The 27,495-nt window shown below is 44.6% G+C and overlaps 1 protein-coding gene across 1 annotated transcript in view; it reads left to right on the top strand.

The window, feature by feature from the left end:
- Positions 1-27,495, top strand: part of scara5 (scavenger receptor class A, member 5 (putative)) — a 107,548-nt gene that overhangs the window by 68,408 nt on the left and 11,645 nt on the right. Inside the window, exons 8-10 of the mRNA XM_080744344.1 lie at positions 3,067-3,147; positions 6,626-6,733; positions 14,483-14,548. Coding sequence (XP_080600470.1) covers positions 3,067-3,147; positions 6,626-6,733; positions 14,483-14,548 — 255 coding nt within the window. The remainder of the gene's footprint in view (positions 1-3,066; positions 3,148-6,625; positions 6,734-14,482; positions 14,549-27,495) is intronic.

Genomic DNA, 27,495 nt, shown 5'->3' with positions numbered 1-27,495 from the left:
CCATGTTGAGAACCAGTGTACTATAGTTAATGCATGTACATTGCCATGTAGGCACAGATCCAATCGCAAAATCCTGGGCTCCAATCCAGCTCAACTCGTGACCCACCGCAGAAAGGTTTTTATAAGATATCATCTACGCATTTTGTGAACATTATTAACCCAATTCATTACCATCTGGGGTTGTACGAAATGAATGATTTGAGGCATTATGCCTCAGGCGTACCGTAGAAACCATATATTGTTATATATATCAAATATAACCTCTCTAGGAAAAGGGTTAGTGGTTCCTTTCCCTATAGGTATTTTTACCCACAAGGGGAGCAGTATTCTGGTGTGCAGGTTTTATTGTTATTTCATGTTATAGATATCTCTCCCTATCTCTATTACAAACAATGTAATGGTTGTTGGTTCTATAACTTCTATCCCTTATGTAGTTCAATGGGTGAAGCAAGGCACTAACGAACTCCCAGCAGGAGTTCTACTTAGAAAGGGCGAATAAATATGAACTCATGTTCATATGCAGTCCACTTTGGACACATTTTGTACAAGCTTGTTTGCCTGTCGCTCCACACCCACAAGAAGATTTAGTTTTTCTCTGGGAAGTCCGTTCCAAAAAAAGGATCGATGCAGGGTGGGCAGACATGTGTACACTATCTTTCATGGAGTGTGATGACATTAGCAGAATTACAACCTCACAACGTGTCGTATCGCAACACAATGCGAGCTTATTGATCTGGTATTTGCACAACAATGGTTCTCAAAGTGGGGTCTGTGGACCCCCAGGTGTCCTTCGGGGAGTTCCAGGGGGTAAATGATAGTTAGGAAACAAATGGACCCTTATGGGTATGTAACTCAGAGAGTATACAAATGGACCCTAATGGGTCCATTTGGTTCCATTTGTACACTCTCAGAGTTAAATTAACATTGATTTTACTATTGGGCTCCCAGAGATAGAAATGCCTTTAAATGGGGGTCCGTAGCCTAATGCATGTAAAATGGTTGAGAATCACTGCTAGAGCTGTAAAACACACACACACAGAGCTTCTCTTATGGGTGTCCCTGGCATATCTTTTCAAATGGGGGTCCGCGGGCTAATAATTGTCAATTCGGTGGTCCTTGACATTAAAAAGTTTGAGCACCACTGGTGTACAACACCACGGTGCGTTGAAGTCTACAGTAAATCAGGCGCAATGTGTTGGCTGAGGCTGGATAGGCCACAGACGTTGTGCTATTGTTCAATGTCTAAAGGAACAAATAGAAGTTACGGGGCCAAGAGATTAATAATCCTGAGAGTCAACTAAAACAAACTCACATTAGGCCGCAGAAGATTTTCCTTGGGCCCACCCGGGTGAGTTATCTTTTCCAAAACACACAGGACTTGTTTGGTGTTTTTAGGTGTGCACTGCACACACACACACACACGCACGCACGCACGCACACACACACACACACACACATGCGTACACATCCACACACCAGTTTATTTACGTGCACATGATGGCTCATGCAATCACCTTTTCTCACTGCCCAGCGGACCTTCATCCTTCACCCTTGGTAACCCCGTCAAGCGGGGAGCCAGAAAAAAGCCTCTCCTTTCCCCTGTTTCCTGTGTGCGGTTGGTTTGGGCGACAGATCACTATCGCACATCACTTCATCAGGGCCTCTGCATGTTCACACAGGGGTGTCGCACCAAATTCTGGGCCCTGGGTACGTTAGCTATTGAAAAATAGCAGATATACAAGCTCACAGCGCGGCACCGAGTGCCGCGCTGCGAGCTTGTAGATCTGCTATTTTTGAAAAATCGTGAAAATGTGTGCAAGTCTTTGAATATTTCAAATCCTTCTAAGGCTTTTTGAAAAACCTACTGTATGTTTCTATGTCAGTGGTGCTCAAACCTTTTCATGTCAAGGACCCCCAATATTATATCTATGTGGCCACGGACCCCCGTCTCGACTCAGTGGCACGCTGTGAGCTTGTATATCTGCTATTTTTCAATAGCTAAAGTATAAAACAATTAAGGCCCCTCCACCTTGGGCCCTAGTAACTCAGTCCCACTTTTCTCCCCCTTGTGACGCCCCTGCTGGGCCTTTGCATGTGCACAGCACTCCCAGCGATGAAACCTCACCAAACCCCAGAGAACATCACAGCTCTGACATCCCCGTACCTTCTGGCCATGTTCTGGACTCCAAACAAGCCTCGTGTTTCTCAGTATTCCCTCGTGCAGTGTTGTGGTCCACCTTGTTGAACATGTGGTTCCCATTGTGGTCGAAACCACTCTTTCTCTGGCTCTTTCCCTCCCTCACTCACTCTCTCTCTCCCTTTCTTCACTTCATTCTCTCCCTCTTTTTCTCTCTATGTCACACTGTAAAATCCTGAGTGTTCATTTGACTCTGGGAGTGTGGAAATGTGAACCAAATGGACCCTTGTAGGTCAATTTGGTTTGATGTGTACGCTTTCAGAGTTAAATGAACACTTAGGGTTTTACAGTGCCACTACTGGAGAAAACACGCTGTTGGACTCCATCCCCAGCCCACTTGTCAGGCTGGCTCAGACGTAGCCTTCATAGTTCTTGCTAAAGTCACTCCACATTCTGTTTGTTCAGTGTGTTTGTGTGTTCACACTGTGGCTACAGATACATTGGATTTAACGATATGACTAATTGCATTTTTCTTTGTCATTTGTCATTCTGTTGCGTCTGAAGTGGAGTCAAAGTCTCCTTCAAAGAGGCACGTTTTCAAAGAATAGATGAAATCACTGTCAAAGTCGCCCCCACTCTCCCCCTCCATGTTTTCACTATTACACTGCTCTCTCTGCACATGCAGTGCTGCTTTCCCCCTAAATGGACTTATTTTGGAAACTCTGAAACACTGTTCGAGGGCCACAGGCCTTTTCTCTTCACCTCTACTCTACAACATTGCTGAAGATGAGGCGGGTCTGCCGCCAATTAAGAATAGATGCAGGCTTACGGCTGCACTTCAACAATGACTGTTACTGTGAGCTGTTTTTCAAAGTGTCTTCTGTGACTGTCAAAGTGACGAACCATGCATTGTTTTATTCTTTACACAGGGCCTCCGGGGCCAAAGGGGGAGAAGGGGGACGTGGGCCCGCTAGGACCAGGAGGGGCCCCAGGGCTGTCTGGAATGAGAGGTGGGTTATTATTACTTACTATTACTGTAACTGCTGGAAGTTTTAATTGCAAGTGTTTGGAGAAGGTGGGACAAGTCAGCAGTGTAATATCCGTAACAGGTTTCATGTGCCATGACCTTGAAGTGTAGTCAGCCCACGAGTTTACCGTACATGAGTTTGCCTTGTACATCGCCGTAAACCCTGAATGCTTTGCAAAGGCCATGGGTCCAGGGCAAACTAGGATGAAATTTGACAGTCTGGTTACACAGCAAACATAATCACTGGCATTGTGTCAGAGTTGTTCTTTCTTATCTACATTATGTGATGTCAAACTTCACACTTTGAGAAAGGAGCAGAAGGTTCTCCTATCTGACAAAGAGAAGAGTCCTGGAGCAGACAGACAATTTAGCAATATTTTGTGGTGAAATAAATAAAAAGTCTGCCGTTTCTATGCAGGTTGTGTCTTCCTCAGGGTAGAACAGAAAGTCCCATTTTAACTTAATAAGTCCTCCAAGAACATTCCTATAAACCGCCACGCTTGCATCCAGGAAGTGCTATTGGGAACTCTCTGCCCAGGATCCCCTAACACACCATAAGGATATCGTCACTGTCGAGCAGAAACCTCGTATCTCCAAGTTTCAAGTTTGTACCAAGTAAAGCCCTGCTTCGCAAGTAGTGAAAACAGCCGATCTACCAGCACAGTGCGAGGCGTTGTGTGCTTGTAGATCTGCTATTTTCACTAGTTTAGTTCATTTTTAAAACGATAAATACAAAACGAACGGTCTTGGACATACAAGGTTTCCACCCGGCAACGACGATATGAGGCAAGGCCCATGAGGGCCATGAAACTCCAATTCATCATTGACTTGGAAGAACAGTTCTAGAATTCACCTAATAATCGAACATCCCTCCAGCTTGTTGCCCGTGAAGCTTTGACCAACTCTCTCCTCCATTTTCCGCACGTCTCGTATCATCTGTCTTCCATTGCTCTGCGTGTGCTCCCTAATCCCACACTACGGTATCTTCCATGGAAATCAGAAGTCTAAAAGATGCGGTTATCGGGGTTAAATGAGGAGAAGAATTGTGTAGTAGTGTAGGATGAAACTACACTTGTTTATCATGCAGTGAAGTGTATGAAAAGTATTATACACAACACACAAACCATATGGTCGCATAACATGTTACAGTAAGTGAAACAGAGTAATCCAAATTCACTTATAAACCCATTTAAGATAACTACATGTAGAGTATGTGTATTCTGTTTCACTGTGGTCCGCTCGCAAAACCAAACCAAAATTGACAAGACAAGCCTTTTATTTGGACTTGGAGAGCGTCAGCGAAGAGGCATGAAATCCCAAAGACATATAATACCACAACAGTTTGATGTGACGTTGTTTGAGTATGATGTTTGTGTGAAATATAACCAGGCTGTCATCTCTCATCTCAGTTCACCTTATAACAAGAAACTGACACGCATCACAGCCAGGACTGTGGCCCGGTGGAAAACAGAAACAAACAAGCTGAGACAGCAGGGGCATCCAAAACACAAGTATTTCCAAAGGACGGGCTCCAAAATAGAATTGGGAGGATTTACCTCGAGGAGTGATGACTATTTCTGGACAGTATTGCATTATTTCCAGTTCTATAATTCTTTTCAAGTTGCACACCAGTCTGAATGGCTCCTATAGACCTGGATGCAAATAGGTGAGGATTTCAAATGCATTAAGGCATCATTCTTGTCTGGTTTTAGCTGACATTTCTGTGTCTTCCTTTTTGTCTAAAACAAAAGAATGTTGGCGTGGAAGTAGTGATTACTTTCTCTCTCATTGTATGGCCGAACAGGGCTCAAAATCACACGTTAAGCACATAAATGCAAACAATGCAGATTCTGTCAATCTCTAGTGCAACAAATAATGGTGATATGTCACCATTATTGTTGTAACACAACTTTGTTTAATTATTGACAGAAACTACTTTGTATACTCACTCTCTCTCACTAACAGTGCTGCTGTCTGCTTCTCCTCACTCATCTCTTTGGCTACACTTTGTTGTGGCGCTAGCTCATTAAAGACAGCAAGTCGCATTGCCTCCACAATCGGTTTGCTTGACTAAACAAGAAAACAGTAGGACTGCTGTTTGGAAATACAAACCCAAGACAAAATGTATGAGACAAGCCCACATGTGCGAGTGGTGCTACAGTGAGCAATGATAATGAATGATGCTAACACAACAAATGTTGCAAAGCACCTGAACTAAGGACAGACACACCGACTTACATAAATAATTTTAAGAGCTTGGTGACATCTCCCGTTTCAACATCGCTGAAGCATTCAACAACATGGCCAAATAAACTGTTGATAAAAGAAATGTTGTTGGCCCAAACAGCCATTTCTCAAAAGCTAGACTATCCCCATCAGATCTGAGAACACTGACAGTTCTTGATCACTAAAAAATATTCCTTTTGCACAACTTACTCTCAGTGTGGGGTTGATCTTGCAAGCTCATATGTTATTATTCTATAATCTTTATAGATTATTTATTTCCCCATGTATTTAATATAGACTCAATGTACCCCAACCCCAGTTACTCATCTTACTCCGTAGACAGAACATCTGATCTATAACCTCAAGCTGTCAATATCATATACACTATATGATCCAAACCATCACATGGCTGCTATAATGTTATGTTCAACTTTTATTTGGTACAGTATTATTGTTTTTGGATAACACTATGCAGTTACAAAAAGATGTAGCTAGAAGAATAAATAAGAAACAGATCAGAATCAGATAACAGGACAATATCAAATATCCCCTTTATGCAAGTATAAAGAGAGTCAAATTCTATATTATGTACATTGTATATAAAATGCACTCTTTTGTATGAAAATAGTTCATGTAAAAGGGACCCTTGCTATATATATCCACCAGAACTTCTAAAGAACCATACTGGGGCGGCAGACATACTCTAGCACTGTAGAACCACCATTCTTTGTGTGTAAAATGTTTACAGACATACAGTAGAGCAGACTGCTGACTCTGTCTTTTGAAGACACATTCGTGAGGATGGCTTTGCCATGACGTACCAGCCAAATCTCATCAATCAAGCGCTCTATCCTACTATCCACGAACGCACATACTGTCTGGGTGTCCCAAACAAAACCATTATTACACTCCCTAGTAGGCTGCAGGCCAAAACTAAACCAAAGGATCTCAAACAGTTGCAGCCCCGGCCGGTCACAGCAGTCAAGAAGACGTTATGAGTAAAAGCATTACAGTGAAATATACGGTACGATGACTGCAGGATGTTGTGTCCCGGGTGCAGTCTGCCACTGGAGAGATCTCACTGATATGAGATTAAAGTTTATTATCCGGCCAGACAAGCCAAATGCTCTGGTTATTGAAATCAATGTTTGTGTGTGTGTGTGTGTGCGTGCGTGCGTGCGTGCGTGCGTGTGTGCGTGCGTGCGTGCGTGTGCGTGTGCGTGTGTGTGACACAGGGTTTGCAGGAGAGAGAGGCATGCAGGGGCCCCAGGGTCTTAAGGGGTCACTCGGGGATGATGGAACCCAGGGAGAGAAAGGAGACACTGGACCTGTTGGGCCTAAAGGTACGTGTGTGTGTGTGTGTGTGTGTGTGTGTGTGTGTGTGTGTGTGTGTGTGTGTGTGTGTGTGTGTGTGTGTGTGGGGGGGGGGGGGGTGTGTGTGTGTGTGTGTGTGTGTGTGTGTGTGTGTGTGTGTGTGTGTGTGTGTGTGAAACATATGACACACACAAAGATTTGTCTTTTTGTATCCCTACACCAACATCTATGCACATGCACCCTGCTGCTCTTTGTCTGTATAAGCACACGTGCTCCATATACGTATGCATGTCTTACATTACTCTGCAGACATGCTTATGTCATGAGTTAAAATGCCATATGACTCTGTGCCTTTGAGCCTTTTAAAAAAAAATCCATCCAAGTGGATAAGGATAGGTTTTCAAAGGCACAGAGAGAACGATTATTCTCAGTTCATTCCCCAGACTTCTGGAATTCAACCTTTGTCCCGCTCTTGTCTGTCCCTGTCTTACATGTCACCGTTGCTGACTTACCTGCTTTTCACGGACCTCTCTAATGGTTTACATATGCCCCAAATGTCCCGTAATATCATCCTCTATACCTAACCATGTCCTCACTATCTCCATTCATCCATTCTACTCATGTTTCAGTGCAGAGACCAGCTCTATCAGTGATACACAAACCCCCTGTGGTATGACTGATTCTCCTCTGGCACATGCACTTACTATACACGTATGCACACATGCACATACAGGTACGTTTACATGCCCATTGCCCACACATATCCAAGGAAGGAAACCATTAGCAATCACTGCATGTACACACATACACATACGCATAGGCATACGCACACGCACGCACGCACGCACGCACGCACACATAGATACACACAGAAGAGGTCCAGTTGGAGTACTACTGGCCCAAAGAGAGACTGTCAGACTCCAGAACTGGTCATCTCAGCCAAACAAAGCTCTGATCAACAACAGCTGTTGGCACAAAACACACCCACCCACCCACACACACTCACACACACACGCTTACAAAATACGAAAGAGAAAAATATGCCTATAGCTCTATTGTGGTGAAGCAATTCTACAGAAAGCACGATAAGGTTCTCTGCAGTTCATGTATACGTGTTTGTGTGTGTGTGCTGCGTGTGTGTGTGTGTGTGTGTGTGTGTGTGTGTGTGTGTGTGTGTGTGTGTGTGTGTGTGTGTGTGTGTGTGTGTGTGTGTGTGTGTGTGTGTGTGTGTGTGTGTGTGCGTGCGTGCGTGCGTGTGTGTGTGTGTGTGCGTGCGTGCGACTGTGCGTGCACATGCTCGCACACTGTATGTGTCCACTTTGGCTGAGGTTGCTGTACTCTCACTGTCGGCCACATGGCAGCTCTGGTTGAACTGGCTAGTTGAAAAGTTGAAATCAGTCAAACAAAAAAAAACGAAACTAGAAAAACACAGCTCCGTACAGCGCACGGTCCACAGCAACATCTCTCGACCAGGGGGCACGGACGGAAATAGTCTCAGGATGATCCCGACAGGGTTGTGAACAAAGAGCAACATTAAACAGAGGAATATTGTGTTATTTAATAGATTGGAGCCAGAGTTCATGGTCTGCGTCCCAGAGTACAAGGCCTGCAGGGAAGGAACTGCACTTTCAGGCAGTTTGTACAGGCTTTGATCCATTCATAACCTGCCATTGGAAATGACATGGAGACCAGCGAAGGCTGTTAGCAGTTTCACACATCCAGCGTGCAACTAACCATAGGTCAGTTGGTTGGTCATACCAGTAAGACTCCCTAATCGGGAGATAAGCGACCGTAGGTCACATGTATACACAAAGAGTAGGGAGCAGTGTCCCCAAAAAATGTGGAGGGATCCATGTTGATGACATGAGTGTAGACATACTGTGTAGCGAGTTTCGTGATAATAGGGGAAAAATTGGAGGAGCAGTGTCCAAAAATGTGCTTTCAAAAATCGGCCTGAAGGTGGCGCTATATGGGACAGATCCATGTTGATGACATGAGTGTAGACATACTGTGTACCGATTTCAGTGATTTTAGGGGCAAAATTGTAGGAGCAGTGTCCAAAAATGTGTTTTGCAAGAATCGGCCTCATGGTGGCGCTAGAAGAGGGCCATGTGAGAAATGAAGGGTGGGGTCTCCGCGCCGCCGAGGCGGACGAATAGGTACCGGCCCCGGCTCTCCCGGTCGCTCCTAGCCCAAGTTACGGCATTTTATGTGCGCTGCATTGGCAGGGGGTCCTCCACTGGGGGCGCCACCACTTTTGCATCCGTTCTGGAGCACCAGGAGTCGGTGGTCCCCGGGAATTCCCTGTGAGCAGCCCCGTTGGGGTGGTCATTTGGTCATTTTTGCACATTTGGTCATTTTTTACACCTGGGGGTCCCTCAGGGACCTGGGGGTCCCTGGAGCTCCGGGGGTCCTTGGAGGTTGTAGTTTGGCAGGCAAGGAGTGTGTGTGCAAAATCTGGCATGGATCGGGGCAACGGTTGCGGAGATATGAGCAGGGCAAAAGTGTGACGTGTGACTGACGCACGGACAGCCGGTGGAGCTTTTGATTGTAAATGCGACCTACGGTCGCAACAAAAAAAACAAATAGACGTTTATTTATCCTGCGGGTAAAATTCGGCTTCAGCTTCACAAAGTTGATGGCTTCTTAGATGGTCATGATGAGTGCTTGGGAGGGGGGGCTGTTTAGTGCAGGGGTCTTCAACAGGGGGTCCTCAGAGTTACCACAGGGGGTCCTCCAAATCTTTGTGTGATAGAAACCTTTTTATATTAACCACTTGAACCCTAACGTCCATATAACTTTAGCCAAAAATAGCAGATCTACAAGCTCACAACGCCTCGCAGCGCGAGGCGTTGTGAGCTTGTACATCAGCTATTTTTAGCAAAGAGCTTTGGTGTAGAGGGGGAAAAACTAGCACACTATAAGTACAGAGTGAAAGGTCAAATTTATTAAGTATTGACGGTTCAAGTGGTTAAATATCAGAAAACACAAAAACTACCGGTATATGAAATCTAAGAAAAGGTTGTGGGGGTCCCTGCTTCATCTCTCTCTCAACTAAGGGGTCCTTGGCCTGAAAACGTTGAAGACCCCTGGTTTAGTGTCTTGCTCGGGTTCTGTAGTGAGCTTCTGATTGCCAGACAGCCTGTCTACCACTAAGCTACGACCACCCTATTTGGGCATTTAGCAGACGCTTTTATTCAGAGTGACTTACAAAATAAAAGGTCAGAGTAAGCGTCATGAAACCTAATCAACCAACGAAAGCATAAGTGGCTGAGTAATTAGAGTGAAAACAAGTACAGCCTGTGCCATAAGGTAATTAGGATAAAATGTAGACCATCAAACCTGGTATCTATCTTGGAGCAATCTGGGAATAATCAGAATGCGTAATAACTATAGTTTGATGAAAGTATTTACATGGTGTTGCATGAGCGCAATTATTCAAATAACCCTGTTTACAAGATTTGTTTACCAGAATAATGGGTTTGCTTTCCAGCACATGGAGAAGGATCTGACATCCAAATCAGCCTTTGATGCACTTTTCTCCAGCTTAAGCAAGCAAATGACCCGACAGGTCATTTGGTCACGGGTGAATTGCTTTAGATATATTTAGCTTTGTTGCAGCACTTACAGAGAACAACTTGATTAGCACTTACTTGTGGCTATGTAACTCTTACTAGAAGCACATGCCAACGTGTTCATGCATTACGTTTCTTTGAGATGCCTTTTCTTACCACATCCAATCACTTGTGGATGTGAGGGAATTCAAATAAAAGGATTCGTGGAGGAGAGAGTGCACATTTAGCTTATAATTTCCATAATCATGGAAAGATCAAATTATAACGGGCATGTAAGCACATTGAATACCTTGTCCAGCCTACCAGACGATATAGATGCTATTGAAGTGGGGGTATTTCAACCAAGGGAGTGAGTTTACAACAGCCGTTTTCTCCGTGCAGCAAATCTTGTTCCACTAATGACTGCGAGGTGGACTTAAGCCTCGTAAAATCTAACTTGAAAGTGGAGAGATGCTGGAGCCAGGAGGTCCTGTAAAACAGGTCCATACTGCTGCATGGTGGCCGTATTTAGGAAGATGCATGGGAGGTAGAATTAGGCATGGATGTCCAGAGGCTTTTAAAAACACTGTTGCTTTTTCCTAATCCTAACCCTGGATGAAGGAGACTGCAGTGTTGACTAACCTTGATCCCAGAGAAATGTGACATTAACTATGCCTGTACTGCACATAAAAGAACAGGTACAGTACAGTGGGTTTACACGTGTTTTACCTTATATAAGCTAGAGGACCTCCTGGATTTGAATCCTTGTTTTCCACTTTGGAAACCAAACATCTAATGCTCAGTCAAAGGGGAATCCCACCCCCGGGCCAAGGGAAAATATTAGGCTTCTCTTCTTGTCTTCAGTCAGGTCTACTCTGCTATTGTACATTCATCCCTCTTTGATATGCATGTTTGAAAAGTTGACATTTCTGCCTGAGGGTCATAGAATCACTTGGATGGTTAGGGTCCATTCCCCCGCTCAGCTATAGTTTCATGGCAATCTGCCCATTAGATTCTGAGATATCTTGCGTGCAAGTGGGAATCCTGGCCTAAGGGTTTCCCAAACAGTGGGCCGGGACCCATTTGTGGGCCACGGACCAATTTTTATGGGTCACGAATCTTATATATATATTTCTTTTTTTAAACAAACAAACAAACATATCTAACATTCCATGAATTAAAAAATATATATAATTAATAAGAAGTAGTGAAAACATCCCATCTACAAGCTCACAACGTGGCGCATTTTACACGCTTGTGTAAAACGTGTGCCCTGCCAATCCAGCCAGTACAGTGGTTTTGGAGATATCCCTATTTTGAACCAAATAAACCACCCTTATAGAGCCACCCTAATGTACTATACTTTATTCAGTAATGCACATTATTATTTCAATAGAGCATGCCGTAAAATACAATTGTTTTTGAGGAGAGAAATAGAGCGAGAGAGTTGTAAAAGAATTCCATGTATTTCTGGTGTGTGTTGAGTGCTGTGGCTCAGGAGCAGCTTACCATGGTGTCTGGTTTTTCCAGCAGTGGGCCGGCTGCTTGGTTTACCGAGGATGTGGTCAGGCTTTGGTGACAATGACAGCTGACAACATCACAGGCACAATGCGCTGGTCAATTAGCACAGCCTGCCCAGCTCCCTCCAACACACATACACACTCAAGCACACACAATGGCACCGGGCGAAAAATGGGTTACAAAACCGTGGGATAAAATGTATAGAAAATAAAACGTAGACTTACAGGAATTGCCTGCATCCCTCTCTATCCTTGCAAGGCCATATGGCCATTAAGCAAAAAACATGAATGCAAAGTTGCAAACACACACACGTGCACTTGCACGCGCACACAATAGGGATGGGACGATATGAAAAGAAATCGCGATTCACGATATTATCGCGATAATAAAAATCCATCATCCTGGAGCAGAACATTTGCCGAAAAAATAGCTGATCTACAAGCTCACGACACGTTGTGAGCTTGTAGATCAGCTATTTTTTGGCAAAGACATTTGATAGAGAGTGAAAAAAAGACTCTATCAAGTACTTATATTATAAGTACCTTTTACCAATTATAGAGGGTTTAAATGGTATGCAGCTCGGCAAATAAAAGGTGAATTAAACCCAGTGCATGACGGAGGACGATATCACAATAAATTAAATCTCCATGATACGATTATCGTGAGTGTTTTTTATCACGATGTACGATAATACCGCTTACCGTCCCATCCCTAGCACACGCATAAGCATGCGTGCATGTTGGGCGTCCGGTGGCCTACTGGTCAAGGCGCATACCTCATAGGCACCGCCACATAGGCTTGGTTGCTGCGGCGTCGCCGGTTCGATTCCCGATCCGGACGACCTTTGCTGCATGTCACTCCCCATCTCTCTCTCTCTCCCCATTTCCTGTCAGTCTACTGTATACTATCAATAAAGGCATAAAAGCCAAAAAAAAGAAAAAAAAAAAAAAAAAAAAAAGCATGCGCGCATGTTGCGCGCATGCACCATCCATGGTGGGTGTGCCTCTCTGCCACCCTGTGGTCTGTGAAAAAAAGCCTATAATTAAAGGTGGGATAAACTCCCTTTTTATGACAATCCCCCTATAGCTGCATGCCTAATGGCAGAAACAGACATGCGGTTTGGAGTCTCCTGGCTTGCGTTGAACGTTCACACCAAGCGCTTTTAAAGGCGACTCCATTATGGCTTGGAGTCGGCTCTGGGGACGTTTTTCTGGAATAGGATGATGTTTAGAAATGAAAACATGAATTAAAACGGCTGTATCCAAGGTGCTGATTGGGGGAAGAGATGTCATTTTCAAACTTTATCTTTGTTTTTGGGGCCAGCCATTAAAAGCACTGACATGTGATGTGTGCCTATGGGAGCATGGTGGAATTTCAGAGGGAGATGAAGTGATTGCATTAGTTGATCAAACTCCTGACTGCAAGATACTGAGATTATCTTGACACTGGCAGAACTCACACTGTAGATTAAAGTGTAATTATGTCTCTCCCTGTTGTTATTGCTCGCTTTATTCCACTCTCTCATAACAATTTCTGTCATTACCCTTATTATCTCTCTCTCTCTTTCTCCCTCTCTCTCCCTCTTATTCTTTTGCCCTCTGTCACGTTTTCTTTGCACACAGAAGACTTAATAACCACCTTAAGATGTGAATTAAGCACCACACACACACACACACACACACAGGGGTCTGCCCTCTAATTCGTACATCCAATGCCCAAATTACAGGCAATTTACAGACCCCACTATTTTCGAGACTTCAGATCAACAATTCTTTTTTAAAAGGACATAATGAAAGGAAATGAAGTTGAGGGCAAGGAAATTCTGTAAATATAAAAATTGAGGAGGGTCTCTATTTATATATCCATACTGTACTGTACTGTGTGTGTGTGTGTGTGTGTGTGTGTGTGTGTGTGTGTGTGTGTGTGTGTGTGTGTGTGTGTGTGTGTGTGTGTGTGTGTGTGTGTGTGTGTGTGTGTGTGTGTGTGTGTGTGTGTGTGTTGTGTGCGCGCGTGCGTGTGCGTGTGCGTGTATTATCCCTGGTTATGTTTTCTTAGTAAGTCTGAAGCATACGCACGCGCGCACGCACGCACGCACACACACACACACACACACACACACACACACACACACACACACACACACACACACACACACACACACACACACACACACACACACACACACAAAAAGAAAGAACGCCTTAAATTCCCTAAGCATACAGTAGCCCCATGTGCTCTACATGTGTGTGTGTCCATGCATTACCTGCTAGAGTGACTCTGAGAGTGAGTACATTAGGCAGGAGGAAGGTATATATTAAGTCCACATTAACACACTGAGACTGTGTTAAAATAACACTTCACATTTTACAGTGCTACCATGTCGTCAGCGTTTATTTGATTCAGAGAAGGTAAAATAAGTACTACAGTGCAGTGTTTCTCAAACTTTTAAATGTCAAGGTCTCCCCTTAACTCTGACAGTGTACAAATGGAACCAAATGGACCCGTTAGGGTTCATTTGGTTCCATTTGTACACTGTTGGAGTTACAGACTTGTATGGGTCAATTTAGACCCCTCTAAAATAACCCACAGAGTCCCTGGAATCCACTTTGAGAACCACTGCTATAGTGCATTGTTGACATGTGCCTGCAGTTTAACGCTGTCTGTGTGTCTCTCTGTGTCTTTGTCTGTCTGTCTGTTTAACAGGTGAGAGAGGAGAGAGAGGTATGAAAGGCGAGAAGGGTGACCGAGGAGACGGAGGAGCGAAAACAGGTGAGACAGCGTTCCATCAGATGTACCGAGAAATGTTTTGGAACGTTTGGCACAACATGAGAGGAGAGAGTGGGATTTTTGGATTCTGAGGAATGCTGTAAAAACCTCCTTGTAGTATTTCTTGCACTTGCTCATAGATGTCCAAGTTTGTATTCTGGTCTAGTGACTTCATTAGGCCACGCTGCTGACATCACTAGCTGGAAGCTTTTACCTGGCAACACAGATCAACACGCACGCATCCAAATGCACACCGATACAAGCTCACACACATTTACACTATCTGTCTTTCTGTCTCTGTCTCTCTTTCTTTCTCTCTTTCTCTCTCTCTCTCTTGCTCTTTCTCTCTCGCACACACACACACACACACACACACACACACACACACACACACACACACACACACACACACACACACACACACACACACACACACACACACACACACACACACACACGGTTTTATATAGCTTAAGTTAGAGAACCACCTGGATTTGAATCCTTCTTCGTTTTCCACATTGGAAACCAAACATCTAATGATCAGTCAGGGGAAATCAGGGGAATCCCAACCCCTGGCCAAGGGAAATATTAGGCCTCTGCTCCGGTCTTCAGGCAGGTCTACTCTTCTATTGTACATTTGTCCCTCTTTGCCTATAAGATAAGTTGTTTGCAAAGTTGACACAGGTTTGATTGGTTACTCTTAATACATCCTGAAAGAGAAACCCAAGGGGTCTTGATTGATACAGTTGTGTACTGACTGTCGTCTGCCAAGGGTTGTTTTTGGTGCAGAACAAATGCTTGCAATGGATTCAGAGTAAAGAAAAACCCTAGTTTGACCCCTCATATGCTACATGATTCACACATTGACATGAATCCAAAATACAATGATGAGTGTGCTATCAAACAATGAAACTATATGGAATCTATGAAAATGTTGTGTGGGTCCCTGCTTCATCTCTCTCTCAACTAAGGGGCCTTGGCCTGAAAACGTTAAAGACCCCTGCTGTAGTGTGTGATGTGCCATATTTTCAAATATTGTGGTGTATGCATGTTTGGAATTAAAGAGAATACCGGTAATCTATGAAGAGTCTCCTTATGCGTGTGATGCAACTAGTTTTCAAAGTCAGTTAGGATTTTAAAGCTCCTGTAGTGTGAGCCAAGCTATAATCGGGCTAAAACCATCCAGGGATAAATGACTGCAAGTCTAACAGAATTATGTGCTTTATTCTGTGCAAGCGTTGCAACTGTAGGCTTAACCGCAACGTTATTTGTTATAGCAACAATACAAAATGCCCTGTCAAAGCATTTCCACATACATAGAACAGACAGACTAATTTAGATCCAATTAACCGTGTCGTAGCAACAATACAAAAATCCATGTCTAAGCTATTACCACATTAGTGGTTAAATATAGATTGACTCAATTAATTTGACCACCGGGTTAACAGCAGGGCTATTAGTCAACTATTTCCAAAAAGAAATGCACAATTATTAAAGTAAACCAAAGGGGTAATTTTAGAAGAGCTTTCACCATGTTTTATTGGCAGAGAATCATTGATTATCTCCATAAAAACACTGCTCTTCACATATCGTTGCCAGGGTCCAATCTGACACGAGAGCTGAAAGCTTTGCTTTCAGTAAGTCAGCATGGTGAAAAATAGACTTCGATCAACAATGCATGAGGAAAGACGGAATTATCTTACACTGACGCCAACTGAAAGTGACCTCCTCTGTGATCAACATTTAGAAACAGTTTGTAGTTTCCGTCGTCTTATACGGAAAGCCATTCCTTAAAGTGAGGAAGAAGGTGCTTGCATGCGGGCTCTGAATGCCATGGCCAACGTGTGGTAGTCCAACCTCCCCAGACATATCAAGTACAGCTTCTTCTCCGAGTCCATTCTCCTACAGTACTGTATATGGCTGTGAATGCTTGACCCTGGAAGCCTTCTCCAGCGGCCCTAGATGGGTGATACACAACACAATGCAGTGTTAAACATCAACCAGATTGGGTTACCTGGGGGGGGGGGACATTTACTATTCTGTCCATAACGGCACATAACTCGGTAACAGCGCTCATGCGACCGTCGCAACGCTCGACACGGTGACTCGCTCGCTACTGCTCACTCGCCGGTGTCTGACTTGGCTCATGGTCTTCTCCGGCTCAACTCTTTTTTTTCTTCACTAGATGAAGAATGATGTGTTGTCCTCAGCCAGTACATCACTACCACACATGGGTAGAGCTGTGAGAGGGTCAAACCTCAGTCTGATGCTAGTTTGCTGTTCTCTTGCTAATAACAAACAACAGCCTAGTTCTACTTCACCTCAGGACTAACTACAGAACAATAGTTCTGGTGTCTACTCACAATGGTTGACGTGTGTGTGTGTGTGTGTGTGTGTGTGTGTGTGTGTGTGTGTGTGTGTGTGTGTGTGTGTGTGTGTGTGTGTGTGTATGTGTGTGTGTGTGTGTGTGTGTGTGTGTGTGTGTGTGTGTGTGTGTGTGTGTGTGTGTGTGGGGGGGGGGGGGGTGTGGGTGTGGGGGTGTGTGTGTGTGGCCATGCTAGGGCATGTACTGTACTGTAGAATAGAATTGAATAGAATACTTTTATTGACATATCAAAATCAACATTTCATCTTTAAAAGCGATACCTTGGATAGTGTCATAAAAAAGGCAAAGCTTGTTTCCATTGTGGGCCATAAGATGTGTTTGTACACATTATTTTTTTCTTTTTGTGTATCAACCTCCTTGAAGATTGGTTGACAACATTTTATTTCACAAGATTACTGTCTATGGGTTGGTTCCCTTGACACATTACTGTGACATCACAGGTGATATCACAGGTGACATCACCTATGTAAAAGTCCATATATGGGTATTCCCCAGAATCCCTTTTATGCCCATATATGAAGATCCCTGATGTCATCGATATACCGTACTGTATATCACTGGCCAGACGGCCAAGACATGGCCAATATCTGTGTGGCTGGTTCAGATAGGGATCTCCATGTATGGCATAAAAGCTATTGTATGTTGTGAACTTGTGATGTTATGGGAACCACTCTAAAATAATCCCTTTTATGCCCATATATGGAGATCCCTGATGTCATCAATTTTAAGCCCATATCTAGCAGGACTTCATATGGGAATGCCCATATGGAGGAAGACAGATATCTGTGAGGCTGGTTCAGACATGGACCTCCAAGTATGGACATAAAAGGGATGTGCTATATACAGTACATGGATCTCCATATATGGGTAACTGGTCCGATATACATCACTGGCCAGATGGCCAAGAATTGGCGCGTCGCATGTCGCCCTGAGGCGTCTTACTAGTGTATAGTACCTGTGTGTCTGTGCGTGCTCGTGTGTCCGTGTATCTGTGTGTAATCATGCATAACAGTGCACAAATAATTGTGTGCACAGACAGGCAGGGACGCACACACTCGCACACTTACACACACACACACAGGAAGGTAATGTGATATCCAATAAAAAACACCGATCTGCTTTCAGGCAAGGAAAAGAAAAACAAGCTGCCGTCATTTCTCTTCTTCCTGGCCTCAAAGGTTTTTGTTCTTTTTTCACTCTTACATCATCATCATCATCACTACCACCATGCCTGTCCATGTGATGATAGTGGAAGCCGTGTTCAGTCAAAGCGACAGGCCGCCAGACATCTGAATCCTATTTCTGCCCATTAGAGGACCAGGAAAGATCAGCTCTCCACATCATTTACAACACATTGAGGTTTTTGGGGGCTTTGAGAGCGAGTGTGTGCAGGGGCGTCACAAGGGGTAGGAAAGTGGGACTGAGTTACTGGGGCCCAAGGTGGAGGGGCCCTAATAACTTTATCTATTGAAAAATAGCAGATATACAAGCTCACAGCGCGGCACCGAGTGCCGCGCTGCAAGCTTGTAGATCTGCTATTTTTGAAAAGTTGTGAAAATGTGTGAAAATCTTGGAATATATGTATTTTTTAAGCGAACGTTTCTAACTCAAATTTTGCTTCTGAGGCGTCCCTGGAACTAAATATTTTGAGATCGGGGTCCGTGGCCAAATACATATCATCTTGGGGGTCCTTGACATAGGTTTCTTGCACACATTTTCAAGATTTTTCAATAGTTAACATTCATGGGGGGCCCGCAGTGAATCCTTGTACCCAGGGCCCAGAATTCGGTGTGACGCCCCTGAGTGTGTGTGTGTGTGTGTGTGTGTGCGTGCGTGTGTCACTGCTGTGACGTGACTGAATGAGTTACGATGCATGCATAGATTCCTTTATTCTTCAAAGCCGACACAGCTTACCTGCTTATAATACGCCAGGATCGTGACCCCGTGCATCCTGCGTGCGTGCACGTGTATAACATCAGCCGAGGTCATAGCGGCAACATCGTCTCCGTCACCGTCTACGCTTCTTTGTTCCCGGAGCTGGCTTGGAGATGAAAGCCATATCCCCCGGTGGTAAACCTCGGGTGGAGGATTCATGTAAAAAAAAAAAAGGCCAGTAAAACGGTGAGTGATCACCAATCTGATGTCCAAAGGTGTGCTCCTGACAGTGTGTATAACAGGGGTCTTCAACATTTTCAGGCCAAGGACCCCTTAGTTGAGAGAGAGATGAAGCATAGATTCATAGATTCCACATAGTTTAATCGTTTGACAGCACAATTATCAGTGTATTTTGGATTCATGTCAATATGTGTTCTCAGATATTTAACCACTTGAACCGTCAATACTTGACCTTTCACTTCTGTTCTTTTTCCCCTCTACACTAAACCTTTGCCGATCTAGCAGATCTACGAGCTCACAACGCCTCATACCGGTAGCTAAAGTTCTCAGAATATGGACAAGTGGTTAATATCACACAAAGATTTGGAGGACCCCCTGTAGTATCTCTGAGGACCCTCTAGGGGTCCTGGACCCCCTGTTGAAGAACCCTGGTGTATAACATTTTTTTAGAAAACTGAAGTGTTGAAGCGAGTACGGAAGTTGGAAGCAGGCCTTGTGAGATGGCGCCGCTGTGTCTCTCAGATTGAGAGACATGAAGGTCACTGTCGGAGTAGGAGCGCCACAGCTCTTGGTTTGCTGGCCAAAAGGATTTTATCTGGTGCTCTTCCAGTAGTTTCGTGAAGGAGGGGATTGGATTGATGACGGCTCGTCTCTCTTTAATGTGCTGGAAGGCCGTGTCCAGATCCCAGGCATATATCTTCATATCGTCACTGTCGGGCAGAAACCTCGTAAGTCTCAAGTTTGTACGTTTTTTTCACCAAGTAAAGCCCTGCTTCATCATACAAGGCTGTCGCACAAAAGTAGTGAAAACAGTCGATCTACACCCGCGAGGCGTTGTGTGCTTGTAGATCTGCTATTTTCACTAGTTTAGTTCATTTTTAAAATGATAAATACAAAACAAACGGTCTTGGACATACAAGGTTTCCACCCGACAACGACGATATCTTATAGTGGACCAAGGAGTCTTTAGCTGATGAAATTGTAGGTGCATTCCATTGCTCCAGCAGGTTGGTGGCCTCCATGTCATAAACTCTAATGTTGTAGTCCATATCCCAACCCTCCTCTGCTCTTCACACCCACTCATCCTCATCCTCCTCTTCCTCTTCCACTTCCCTCCTTTTGTCATCCGGCGCTCCTCCAGGGCGATACACTACTGTCACCCACAGCTCTCTGACCCTGCCCTCCAACCTGCAGTCCCCCTCCATGCCGCCGTGCAGTTGGCTGGCCTGGCTCGGCATGCAGCGCCACCAAGCAGCCGGAGCAGAGCCTGAGGCACCAGCTTGACATAAAAAGGCAAATAGCCTTGCTCTGTCTGCTAACTTTAAGGCTGAAGACGTAGAGACTCAGGCAGGGTCACCCGCACATTCCACATTCCCCCCACTCTAATGTCTTTGGAGCTACACTGTACACACATTCTCCCCTGGTCATACTGTACACCAACATAGAACCAGGCATTATCTGTGCCACTGGTCAATACATCCCAGGACATCTCACGCCATGGCCAGCACCACTGCCAAAACTAGACCTACAGTACACACTGCCCTCTAGTCCAAGTCCTACTTCCAGAGCCCACCTCCTCTTGCCTTCTCTGACATAATAATCCTGGAGATTATTGTGACAGCAGCTAAAGGAGTCCTCCACAGAAGAATGCGCCCCAAACAAACAGACAGGCTCTTGTCCTTTTGTGATGCCCACAGCAAGTTGGTCGGCGGCAGCCATGCAGGAACTGGAGGGGCTCCAGCAAAACGCTTCCACCATGAAGCCAGGGGTCTGGACTGGAGACCACAGAGATGTTGGTGGGTTACGGTCCAGAGGGAGGCAATGGACACAGTGTACCGTGTAGGAATGCATGCTGGGTGCCCTATAATAGACTGTGTAGCGGGGAGTTATTTTAGGTGACCTCCAGTGAATGTCTGAAAGCAGGAAGAAATCCTACATGGCAAAGGAGTCCCTGGCGAGAGAGAGAGAGAGAGAGAGAGAGAGAGAGAGAGAGAGCGAGAGAGAGCGTGCGTGCGTGTGTACTGTACCTTTCGTTTTAGTGTTTGTTTTCAGTGTGTGCCCCTCTCTGCCTATCCAGGGTTCCTAAAATACAGATCTGGTTTCTAAAACAGGGTGGCTGTTCCTCAAAATATTTACATAATTTACTTGGCAATATACCGGTATGCACGCAGCAAGTGTGTGTTGTGTGCGGGCGTGCATGTGTCTGCGTGTGTGTGCATGTGTGTGCGTGTGTGTGTCTGTGAGTGTGTGTGTGGGTGGGTGTGGGTGTTCGGCCTTGTACCTCTGTGCTTTTGATGCATAAGAATGTCCGCAAGCACAGAAAGACATTTTGAAGCTATTTTAGGATTATGTTGGCATTAAGATTAGGGTAAAGTTATGGGTAAAGCTAAAGGTCAGGCATGTATAGGTGAGAGTTAATGCAAAGGTTAGGGATTCTGAAATTAAGAAAATACGGCATGTGTACGCTCGCTCGCACGCGTGCGTGCGTGCCTGTGTGTTCACAGCAAACATGTCTCATGCAGACCATCGCTCACGCTTAAAGAGAAGAAGAGAGATTGATCCTGAATGACGATCACATTACATGTGACAGCCCCCTCTGCAGTGAGGGGTGGCCCCATGTGGAACTATCATCAGTATCATGACAAACTGTTAGACACACACTTTAAACTTGACCTGTTCGTTTGCCCTGTGTCGCTTTTTACTGCACATGAACACACGCATATACACAGACATACAGCCCTCCCACACACACCCACCCACCCACCCACCCACACACACACACACACACACACACACACACACACACACACACACACACACACACACACACACACACACACACACACACACACACACACACACACACCTCTGGCTGTCAGACAGCAGGCACCTGACGTTGATAGTGTGTCCCATGGGACCCGCAGAGAAAATGTAGCACGTTTGAGGTTTTGACAGTTTGTTTTCACAGCGCACGGCTGCAGCTCTAGACACCCTGACAGGATTCAGCAGGGGTCCTCAAATGTTTCCAACCTGTGACCCTAATGAGATATTTAGCCTCGCCCTGGGACCCACCGGGCTTGTGAAAATATAGTGCTATTCTTTTCATGTGGGGACCCACCAGCGGGTAGGCCCAGACCAAAAGGAAGTGCTTATGGAGGGTGGAGGGTGGAGGCTTTGCGAGACCCACCCGCACTCCATCATTTTCATTCAGATGTTCTAAGTTCATTTATAGAAACATTTGCTTTCAAAGTTTCTTCTGAGTTTAAGAAAGCAAGGTTGAACATATCGGCATTCCAATTTGGAAGAAGAAGTATGTAGCTTTTTTCTCTTTCAGTCTCTACACCTTGTGGGCAGACACCTTGTGGGTAGGCTTATAAACTCATACCATGATCGATTTCAGTGTGGGCTAAAGGGAGATAATGCCTTCAGACATCAACTTGGAGGCTGATCAACCTGCCAGGCAGCTCAAGCACCATTGATGTCTGTGCTATATCCATTTCAAAAATAGATGATCACTAGTTCCCACCCTACTGGTACGCAGGGACGCCAAATATGCTGAATATATTTATGCTCAATACATATACGTATGTATTCAATCCAAGTCTGACTGAACTATATAGGTATTTTTACACAGAAATTGTTTGGCTTCAGAAGACTGATACAAGCTGTATGGAGTAATGGTATTGTACTTTTTTGGACTTCTTTGGACCTCTAAAGCCTTGACCACCAATTGTCTTGTCTGTTTTGGATACTGTATAGCTGGTTACAGAATCGCGCTGGCAGGTTGCCAGCACAATTCCCTGTGTGTTATGTGGATATAGAAACTTTCATGTGAAATATTCCTTTACAGTAAGTCACCCGAGAACCAAAAAAAGGAGAAAAAACGGAACAAACAAAGAGAGAATCTTAAACAAAAAATCACACCCGTGTGAAGTGGAGCTGTGTGTGTGTGTGTGTGTGTGTGTGTGTGTGTGTGTGTGTGTGTGTGTGTGTGTGTGTGTGTGTGTGTGTGTGTGTGTGTGGATCATGTGTACCGATTTTTGTGACATTTGAAGAAAATATGTAGGAAAAGGAGCAAAAAGTGTGTTTTGGAGAAAATTCAAGATGGCGGAAAATCTATCATGGCGCAAATGGGCGTGGCCTATATGGGGAGATGCGTCATGACCCAAGGAATCCAGGGAAAAAATATTTTTAATTTTCCGACCTACGGTTCAAGAGTTACAGGCCAAAACGTAAAGTGGGGTGTTATGGCGCCACCATGCGGCCAAATGACACAATTATTTTTTATTTAATCCTTGAAATCATTATGAACCTCCTCTCCAAGTCTTGAAACTCTAGCCCCTATGGTTTGCAAGAGACAAATAATTGAATGTGAGTTTTTGGAAATTGTTTGGCTTCAGAAGACTGATACAAGCTGTATGGAGTAATGGTATTGTACTTTTTTGGACTTCTTTGGACCTCTAAAGCCTTGACCACCAATTGTCTTGTCTGTTTTGGATACTGTATAGCTGGTTACAGAATCGCGCTGGCAGGTTGCCAGCACAATTCCCTGTGTGTTATGTGGATATAGAAACTTTCATGTGAAATATTCCTTTACAGTAAGTCACCCGAGAACCAAAAAAAGGAGAAAAAACGGAACAAACAAAGAGAGAATCTTAAACAAAAAATGAAGAACAGAACATAAGAAAAAAGAAAGAGAAGAAATCAAAGCAGCATAATGAATTGTACTTTCAGGGGGGAATGTGTTATGAACACACTGAGGTAGTTAGCCGTCATTCTGATGCCATTACAGCCAACTCTAGTCCAAAAACTCTGCTCTAGGCCTGCCAGATAAACATTAGTCATATCAGTCAATGGTCTGGCCTGTGTTAGCTATTGACAACATGTTTTAGTAGCCTTGGTCTCCTGGAGGCTAAAAACACTGGGGTCTCCTGTCCAGACTTGGAGCTTGTACTTGCACATGTCTCAGGATGGCAATTATCATCATTATTTCACATTAATGTCTCTATTCTTTAGGTACTGAAAAGACAAAAAATAGCAAGTATTCTGCTGGGGCCAGGCCCGCTGGCTGGCTGTATACAGAAAGATTGCTGGACCGTGATGAGATGAGATCTCAACATCAGAGACTGCATTTGACAGTCTGAAGAATGATACATCAGTGTGTGTTTTGTAGTTCTCCTCTCCTCTCTGTTCCCTTCCCTTCCTCCCTCTCCTTCTCTCTCTCTCTCTCTCTCTCTCTCTCTCTCTCTCTCTCTCTCTCTCTCTCTCTCTCTTTCTCTCTCTCTCTCTCTTTGTACTTTTATTTTTATTTGTATGGATTTATACATGTGCATTTTGGAATAATGCATATCGTCGTTGTCGGGTAAAAACCTTGTATGTCCAAAACCGTTCGTTTTGCATTTATCATTTACAAAAAGAACTAAACTATTGAAAACAGCAGATCTACAAGCACACGCGTTGTGTGCCTGTAGATCGGCTGTTTTCACTACTTTTGTGCGACGGCCTTGTATGATGAAGCAGGGCTTTACTTTGCGAAAGAACGTACACATTTGAAACTTGGAGATACGAGGTTTCCACCGACAACGACGATATAGTAGACTTACTATGGCCTCTAGACTCTAGTGTCCATTGTAAATCTGCTAGACTTTCGACCATAGCCAGTCAGACTTGTTTGAATATCATGCCTATATGGGTATCGCTTATGATCAAGCGTTCACAGAGGTACATGTAAAAGGATAACACAGAAAGCGTAGGCAGATATATATGTCAGACATAACTGTCCCGTAGTATTTGAATACATTTTTTGTGACTTCCCTTCCCTTCCCTTCCCTTCCCTTCCCTTCCCTTAATGTAAACAAAAAGCACCTGATGTATATTAAAAATAAATACAATCTCCAGTCCACTTTGGAGGCCATTTCGTTGTCTGGCAAGACAAATCAAGCGTGTCTCAACTTGTTAGAATGTTCAAACCACATCCAGCCATATCTTTGTCTAAATCGGCTAGCTATTGCCCGTAGCGGAGATATGGATGTCTGTGAAGTCTGCTTCACATTAGTACTGTACCTTCCCAACCCAATGCCAGGACTATTGTCTCCACATGGGTCCCTATTCCATCTCACCACAGCTTGCATTTAGCACAGTGGGCTGCTTCAGGCACCTTAGAAGACACAACATGGGAGAGAGAATGAGAGAATAGAGAAAGTGGTGGATTTGTCGGATATGTTTATTCGCACGGACGCACGCACGCACACACGCACACACACTGGACATTCACCACAGCTTGACCTGATCTTTGATTAGCTTATGTTGTTCCTAAGGCTTCTGTCTGTGTTGCTCTCTGAGGGACTGTGAGTGTTGGCTCTTAGGACGACCAAGGACCAGTCCTGGGTTGCCCTGGGGTCGTACAACTGGTCCCCTATAATAATCGAAGTGTCATTTGGAGGAAAATGGGCCTGAAGGGTATATAAAGAATGCTTTTTAACCCTTATGGAGTTTGAACCCCTACATTCTGGGGGAACGTTCGGTTCAGCAGAAATATTCTTCTACTAAAGCGTGAGATACCATACCATACCGTTGTGGAAAGCTCACCGGCAATTATTCGTTTATGATAGAAAAAATATGTGGCAGGCATTGTAGTGAAACATTATGGTAGCTGTAAAACATTATGACGGGCCGGTGAGTACTAAATACTTTACTGCCATAATGATAGTTCACTTGTAAACATTAGAAATTTATGATGGTATGATGAGGCTAATATCCTGGCCAGATAATGTGTCTGCTGTTTCTCGCTAGCACTTTGTCATCTCAGTGTCTCAACAGTTTAACACCCATCGCCAGTCCAGAATAGCACAGCTGAAGCTGTGTGCATTGTGTGTGTTTACCCTTAGTTTTAATTTCCTCTGTGAGTCCTGTAAGGCGATAAATCGCATTGCCTTAGAGAGGAACAGGGGACAAGAGTTGTGAATCTGTGAAGCGTTAACGTGTGTAGGCCAACAGTCGCACGCTCGCTCGCACACATGCACACGCACGCACGCACACACGCATGCACGCACACACACATGATAGGTATCATGCTTGTACAATAGGTTACATGAAAATAGTTCTGTCAAGACCACATTCATCAAAATGTAAAGGGATTGTTCAGTTTTTTATTTGGATTTGATATTGCACAGGTTTCTTGTCTAATTTTTGAAAAGGGTTTTTAAATTGGCACTACAGCAATACTTAGAAGTGTCCGCTGGAAGCCATATTGACAACTCTTTTGTTGTATGTCCCTCCGTATATCCATCCGTATGGGGCGCGTAGCCTTATTTCCGACGTTCGATAGTACAGCGTCACATTAGGCTGACGCTGGTGAATGCCAACCTGGTGAAATGCTAACCTGCCGACGCTGGTGAATGCTAACCTGGTGAATGTTAACCTAGTGAATGCTACTATGCCTTCACTAGACTTCTATGCCTAACCCTTAGTCGGACTTACGGGACGTTCAAATATAAAAATATACCGTATGTCCCACAAAGCTTGGCCTTGGCCAGGCTTTGCAGGACATTAAAAGGCACCGCTCACTTCACACTGGGTGTGATTTCTTATTTTCACTTGAGACGAGAGGCTGAGCAGCCTGGGCTACCGCCGGTGTGAGCGCAAGGGCTCATCTGTCCCTTAGCGTTAAGGAGAACTCCTTCTAACGCTATGGACCAGAGCTTGTTATGTCTGTGTCATAGTGACATACGGTAATATATACGGTATATATAATGGTCGTATCATGTTTGTTTATGGCTATGTGGGAGTCAGAGCCTAATGTTGGGTACACTGCCCGCCCCCCCCCCCCCCCCCGGCCGGTCGGTCCTCCCGTAACCCAATTTTAATTGGCTCTTCAAAGTATTCTCGGGTTCCCAGAACTCAGGCCTAGTACCGCCTCCAGAACGAGACCCAAATTAGGCTCTGAGAACCTTATCTGAAAACCGAGCCGTAGCGAATGGAAACAAACCCAGAACCCTGTTTCACGGCCTATTTCTTGTAATTGATAAGAGCCATAACTGCACTTAATGCCTGAATCCTGTGTGATGCCAGACAGACACCTGTGCTGCCTCTCTCTGTCCATGCATGTTCACTGATCAGGGAGACGTCCTCTCAGCTCGTAGTAATGCTCTGACCCAACAGCAGCTGGCTCTCATCAGCAGATAGGCAGGCTGTGTGTCCCAGAGACGTGCCATGCCATGTCATGTCAAGCCAGACCGGCGCTGACCACAGTCCAGGCATCTGCTACAGATTTAGCCACCCGTCAGCCGTATCAGTTGCTTTGTGGACTGAACGGTTTGGTTTGTGTACCGTTCTTTGTGTCGCAATGCCTCATCTCATCGCATCTCATCTTGTCCCTCTTTATCAGTAGTCATGTCATCGACTCTCTTTGTCTTTCTTAACCTCTCCTCCCTTCTCTCTGTTTCTCTCC

Source organism: Nannobrachium achirus (genome assembly GCF_963921795.1).
Source record: "Nannobrachium achirus genome assembly, chromosome: 16".
Taxonomy (NCBI): Eukaryota; Metazoa; Chordata; class Actinopteri; order Myctophiformes; family Myctophidae; genus Nannobrachium; species Nannobrachium achirus.
This window is presented reverse-complemented; position numbering and strand designations above follow the sequence as displayed.